This window comes from Egretta garzetta, unplaced genomic scaffold (genome assembly GCF_000687185.1).
Source record: "Egretta garzetta isolate BGI_Z169 unplaced genomic scaffold, ASM68718v1 scaffold514, whole genome shotgun sequence".
NCBI lineage: Eukaryota > Metazoa > Chordata > Aves > Pelecaniformes > Ardeidae > Egretta > Egretta garzetta.
This window is the reverse complement of record NW_009259483.1, coordinates 336,477-342,748: the sequence shown is the minus strand read 5'-3', so window position 1 is coordinate 342,748 and position 6,272 is coordinate 336,477. Positions and strand designations below refer to the sequence as shown.

Below are 6,272 nucleotides of genomic sequence, written 5' to 3'. Positions count from 1 at the left end.
GAATGGCAGCCAGGGATGTGCTGGGGAACAAGCTCAGCAGACTAGCACGAAAAAAATCAGAAGTACTGCAGCCTGTCAGGGGCAAAACCAAGGACTCTTCCCTTGCCCTAACATGTAGCGTTTATTCTATATTTTGATACTGTTTTTCATCCGCCATACCTCCCCCAAACACACTCGCCTTCCTCCTGACAAGTGTGCCACAGGCTGAGGAAAACAACTCTTCCAAAAAATCAATCGCACAGTTGAATTGAAAGCTATAGGAAGAGTCGGCTTAAAAAACAAGAGGTGCAAACCTTGCCAAAAAAGATTTGCAAAATATTTTGCCTTAAACAGATGCAAAATATGTCCTTGCTTGGAGGGGGGAAAAAAAAGCAAAGTCAAAGTTCAGACTTAGGGATTAATGTACCTTGTGTAGCTGGCCTGAGGGTTTTTCAGAAACAACACCCTTCCAACATCCTCTAGGGCCCTTCCACTTGCGGATGTTTGGCAGCGTCGGCTGGTTCAGCTCCATACAAAACTAGAGAGAGAGGAAAGAGAAAGGAAAAAAAAAAAATATCAGCTTTGTAGGGTTTTAAAAAACCTGCAAAATAAAGCACGTAGCGAGGCATTGGTAAGAAACACGGTGGGGCACAGGCTGTGCTCGCTGCCCGCCCTGAAAGCTCGCAAAGGAGTTGGTCTGGGCCACATCCCAGGCTGACTCACCCCCGACTAGACATTATTTGGAAATAAGTAAAAATTAAAATAGCTCAGTGCAAATGCTGCAAGTAGAACGTTTCTCCCTCAGACTCTTTCTTGCTTTTTTTTTTCCTCCAAAGCTACTTGTTTGACTGGAAAGGGGTTTCCTCCGTGCCACCTCCAAGGATGCTGACTGCGCCATATCCCACCCCCCAAGGGGCTCCATGAGCAGCTGCCGAACCCTCCTGGGGGCCAAGACTCCAACACTGAGGCCGCTGGCACAACAGAAGCAGAAGGGAGTAGGGCACCTCAGTAGCTGGCATTTTGGGGTGAGGGCTCCTCTGACTTTACTCCAGGGACGCATGCTTGAGCCTCCCCAATGCACGAGGGGTTGGGCTGCAGACCTGCACACCCAGCAGATCCTTCTGATGCTCCCCAAGGGCATTAAAAGTCTTCCTGGACGCTGCTGCACAGCCACAGCGCTGAGGCACCTTCAGGTGTTCAAGCACACGGTCAGAGCTATAGAGGCTGCGCCCTCATGCCCAACCCATTGGGGATGCTGGAACTGTGGACACCCTGGAAAGCCCCCAAGTCCACCTGGGTAACACCTTGAGATTTAAATAAAAAATTAATTAAATAAATAAATACGTACGCCCCCCCCCCAAACCCAAACTATGCCCTGGAAAACCTGGAATCTGAAACCCCTTGATGCCAACAATATGGAATACTTTTTGCCAGGAGTATCAAAATACAGGAGGAGCTACAGGGCAGGGAGCGGAGGCAGCCAAACGCCCGGCCGCGCAGGAGGGCTTGCACGCAGCAGCTCTGGCTGTGGGCAAAGGGGCTCGTAAAAGGTAATCGCTGCGAAAGAGCAAGAGGGACTTCCAACGTGCATCTTGGAACGCAGAGGTTTTCACAGTGAAAGAGTATCCTCAGACAAAATCTCGTAGCCCAAACGTCTCTCCAAATCAAGCAGCAATTTAACAAAGAAGGATGTTCAAGGCAAACAGTAACCTCCTGTACACCGTGCCTCTTTGCAGTGGGACGTGCCAAACACAGTTCGAAGAGCTACCGTGCTAAACTGCATGGATAGAAGTGTTTCCTCCGTGGGTATCGGCAAAGTGATGAGACAGCTGTTCTCGTGTTTATTTTACCTTTTGTTTCCAATATTAAAATCAAGCCATGCTCTTTCCCCTAACTGCCTCGTCTGCAAGTTCAGCACCCCGGAGGCTGAAGCTGCAAGCGTTGACTTCTCAGATACACGCAACCCAGCCGACCCTTTTTCGCCTCAGAAGGCCGAGAGTCATTTTCGGTTGCACACCCGCAGCGAGAGTGCTTGGCACACCTTTCAACACCGTTGTCTGAAATGCAGAGATTGCCTGGGGCTTCTTATTTAAGAACATGAAGACACTGCATTACTGTCCATTCCACACCGTCAGGCAGCGCAAGGGCCGGGCTGATCTATTAAATGAGGAGGCGGGCAGGGTGTTTGCACGGCCTGGGAAGAAGGGCTCTGCTCTGAACAGATTGCCGGGTGCTACCCTAATAAACACAATAAATCACGGCAGCAACAATTATTCATTCCTGATGCCATTCCGTGTTTGGTGAATGAGTTTTCTAATATTTAAATAACTCAAATCAGAAATTAAAAAAAAAAAAAAAAAAAAAAAAGTTGAAATTAGGAGTTTAAGTTTAACCTGACAAAAGAGTTAACTTATCTCTGGGTTGCAGCTGCCTAGAAAGTCCAGCCAGCACAAAGTATACAACAGAGCTGAATAAATCCTACAGAAACCATCACTTTATTAAAAAGAGCATCTGCAGTCAACTAGTCTTAATATTTTGTTTCCTCCAAATTCTTTTTTTTTTTTTTTTTTTTTTACGGCCTTGATTTAACTATTTAACTTTGCTCAAACAAAAAGATGACAACTAAGATTACGCGGTTTGTTCAGAAAAAAGCCATCAGCCCCTTCTGGGTATGGTTGCAGCAATGGAGAACGTGGCCTACAGCAGCTGACTTTAATCTGTGCCCATTTTCCAGGGCTTACAGGCACACAGATTTTGAAGCTATGACAACATACTTGCTTAGGTCATGGTTTTTTGCCAAAGCGAGAAGGGCATTTCTCAAATCATGTTGTTCTGCCCACAAAACCCAACGTCAAACAACATTACGCTTTCCCTCGTACAGTAAAAATATACAGACAAGCTCCTAGCCCACGTTGGGCATGAAAAAATGCCTTTCCTCCTTTGCAAAACTAAGAGCTACACCAATCCCTCTGAGGAGCAGTTCTTCAAGTGGTAAAGAAAAATCAAAATTAAAATGTGAGTCAATCAGAACAACTTTTTTTTTTTTTTTCTGAAATCCTCCTAAGCAAAAAAGTTCTAGTTCTTTTTTTCTCTAGAGACTTTCAGGCTGCAAGTTCCCTGAAATTCAATCAGCTTCTTCATTAAATCCTACACATACCAAGTCAAAACCCACACACATACCATAGTACCAAAAGCACCAGGGCTTATGTATCAGGGTGCCCTGTATTACACCCATGCCACCACGGTCTCTCTTGCAGCTGGGTGCTGGGTTTTGTGGGACAGGCAGTGCTGCCAAGGAGCAGAACACGGCAGCACCAGGCTCCAGGCATGCTCTAGGCAAAGAGCAGCTTGTGCTCCTTGAAGAGGTCACCCCCCCCTTCTGCCAGGTACCTGCCCGTTGCCCCCATTTGGCGTGCAAGGCGCCAACAAGGGCCACCACCCCAGGAACCGGGACAAGCCCCATTGCCTTTGCTCATGAGTAACATGTCATTTTCCCAAGAAGGGAGGATCCAAAACATGTAATTGCTCTTTGTCCACCCTGATAAGGAGCTGCTGCCTGTTGCTCCCAGCCCCTCCAGAAGCAGAGATGGGTACAGGAACAATCTTATGACTGACACTGGGAAAGAATGGAGGGCAGCTGGAAGAAGCTGGGGAAATGCACATTTGAGGAGGGACTGGAGAGGGGAAAGCAAGGGGTCTTGGACTAATTTGGGAGCAGGGAGAAGAACATTTGCTGGGCTGGCAGGTGCTGGAGATCATAAGGGAGTTATGGACTCCCGAACACACCTACCTGGCTCCTCAAGACACCCCAAGCACTGCCAGCGAGAGCATCTAATTTGTGCATTAAGTTAAATTTCTTTCAGCGCAGTAACTCTGCACGCACACTAGGAGAGCTGCCAGCGAGCACCCTGCAGTAGCCCAAGAGCACCCTGCAGTAGCCCATGAGCAAATCTCACCGCCTCTTATTCAGGATGCCCTGGTTAATCTTGGTTTTCTTTTGGGGTGCTATTTGTGCAGCCAGCCCCAAACCAGGCACAGCAGGGTCATCTTTTCCAGATGACGACACCAGTCCATGCTGAACATTCTTGCTTGCCAAGTGTTACTCCTGTCGTACCAGCGCTGGGGACCACAATGAGCCAGCGGCCTCCCCTGAGGTGAGCATCTTTTGCTTGAAAAGAGCGTGCGCTACTCCTACACCCTGAGGAAACTAAACATGACCCAGGAAAAGAATGTCTTAGGGCTTAATAAATTACACATTTCTTACTAGCCAGTGATTCCTCCTTGGAGGATGCTTTAATTTCAGACCTGGAGTCATAACAGAGGCTGTAAGGTAGGCGAGGAGAGAAGGAACAGTGAGGATTTGCTTCCAGGGTGAGCCTGTTGTTATGGCACGGTACCTCTCGGTGCAGTAATCATCACCTGAACTTTAGAAAGGCACTCAAAGCAATTAACTGTCCATTTTGGTTAATTACCGCAGAAGCTTTCAGGCCAAAAGGGCACTGCAGTAAAGGTAAACAACAACTTACCTTATCAAAGCAAAGGTGATTTTGGTTCCTTGTAACCAGGAAAGATGAGAGCTAGGGAATATATATTCCATTTCTAAATGTCACAGATGCACAGTTTCTTTATTTTTAACAGGCACTAGAGGGAGCAGCTTTAATGAGTACCAGACATAGAATCATTGAATCGTCTAGGTTGGAAAAGACCTTTAAGATCATCAAGTGCAACCGTTAACCTAACACTGCCATCCCACCACTAAACCATGTCCCCAAGCACCTCATCTATCCTTCTTTTAAATACCTCCAGGGATGGGGACTCGACCACCTCCCTGGGCAGCCCATTCCAGAGCCTGACAACCCTTTCTGTGATGCATACTTCTATCAATTCCTTACCATTTCAGCTACTTTGAGGTGTCATGTTATTAAAGATTTGACATCGTCATGGTGAAAGAGACTTGGAGTTTTAGTGTGGGAGCTGGCAATAGTTGAAAAGGAGACCCTGACCAGCAAAAAAAAAGATGTTAAACTACATTATTAGGTCAAAATTCACCACCTTTTTTCAAATCGTAGATCCCGGATAAATCTTGAAGTAGGAATCTGTACCTGGGCATGAAAAATTTAAGTCTTCTGGTAGTGGGCTCCCTTTCATGTTACTTTTGAGGGACCCCTTAGTAGTAGTTCACGGACTGCAGGAATCTACAGGTCATGGGCTGGAAAACACCAAGGTAAGGGCTGTTCTGTGCTACAGAACATCTCGCAGTGATGGACTTGGTGCTTCGGGAAAGGGTAAACAGAAGAGCTCTAAGATATATCTTGTAAATTGTGCAGTGGCCCCTGAGGAGAAGCCGCCCCCCCCAATCCTCTCCAATAAAACTCCCATCCTGAAACAGGATTGAATATATTTCTGATAGAAGATACAACAAAATTGACAGTGGCTTCATGAGACCATCTGGCACTGCTCATTTCTAATCCATCCTTTAATACATATATGCCTTCCCTGCTCCATCACTGGGTATTGTATAAGCTAAAAATCATGTTCCTGGAATGAAATGCACATTATCCTTTCTTTTCTTTACTCATCTGAGTGGACTGTACTTCTATTTCCAACTGAAAAAGCAGACTCGGATACCTGTAATCCTGACGCAATTCACCACGTACAGGACACAGCTACAGTTGGTGCACCCTAATGAAGCCTGACCTAGAAAGCAGGGCAAAGAAAAGTTAAAAATATTTCTGAGAACTTGAAATCAACACCTTTGGTTTTCAAGTGAAGCATCCTGATTTGACACCGACGCTCCAGAAGAAGAGTGGTTTGATAGATCACGTTTGCGAGGAGGAAGAAGTAGAGTTAGGGGATGGAGAGACTTGTGGGTGTTGGATTTTACTGAACTGGCTGTTGAGGTAGGGGTAAGGAAAAGTCAAAGGCTTCAGGGCTGTTGTGCCAGTGCAGCCACACATGGCAGTGCAAGGCAAGTCAAGGGGGGGACGCAAGACGCAGCGGGGCCAGGATGCTCAGAGCACTTCTGCAAGCCCAGCAACACAGCATCTGCTTCCCACAGGCAGGAGCAACTAAGGACGGGAACACAGAGGAGCATCAGGCCTTTCCGTTGCATCTGGATTCTCCTATAACCGAATGCAACAGCAGGGAAGGAAGCCTTATTATGGCTAAAGCCTGAAAGACAGACTCAGTGTTGCAGCCCATTTCCCGCACAGTGTTGTCTCAGGCCTTCAATTACTTGTTTGCCTTTCCCTCAAGTGTATCCCTTTCCTGTTTGCAGAAGTGGCTAACCCCCC

At 46.9% G+C, this 6,272-nt stretch overlaps 1 protein-coding gene across 1 annotated transcript in view; it reads right to left on the bottom strand.

The window, feature by feature from the left end:
* EEPD1 (endonuclease/exonuclease/phosphatase family domain containing 1) overlaps nt 1-6,272 on the bottom strand; it is a gene marked incomplete at its 5' end in the record, with an annotated part of 69,066 nt that overhangs the window by 13,555 nt on the left and 49,239 nt on the right. Inside the window, one exon of the mRNA XM_009637208.2 lies at nt 407-517. Within this exon, the coding sequence (XP_009635503.2) occupies nt 407-517 (111 nt within the window). The remainder of the gene's footprint in view (nt 1-406; nt 518-6,272) is intronic.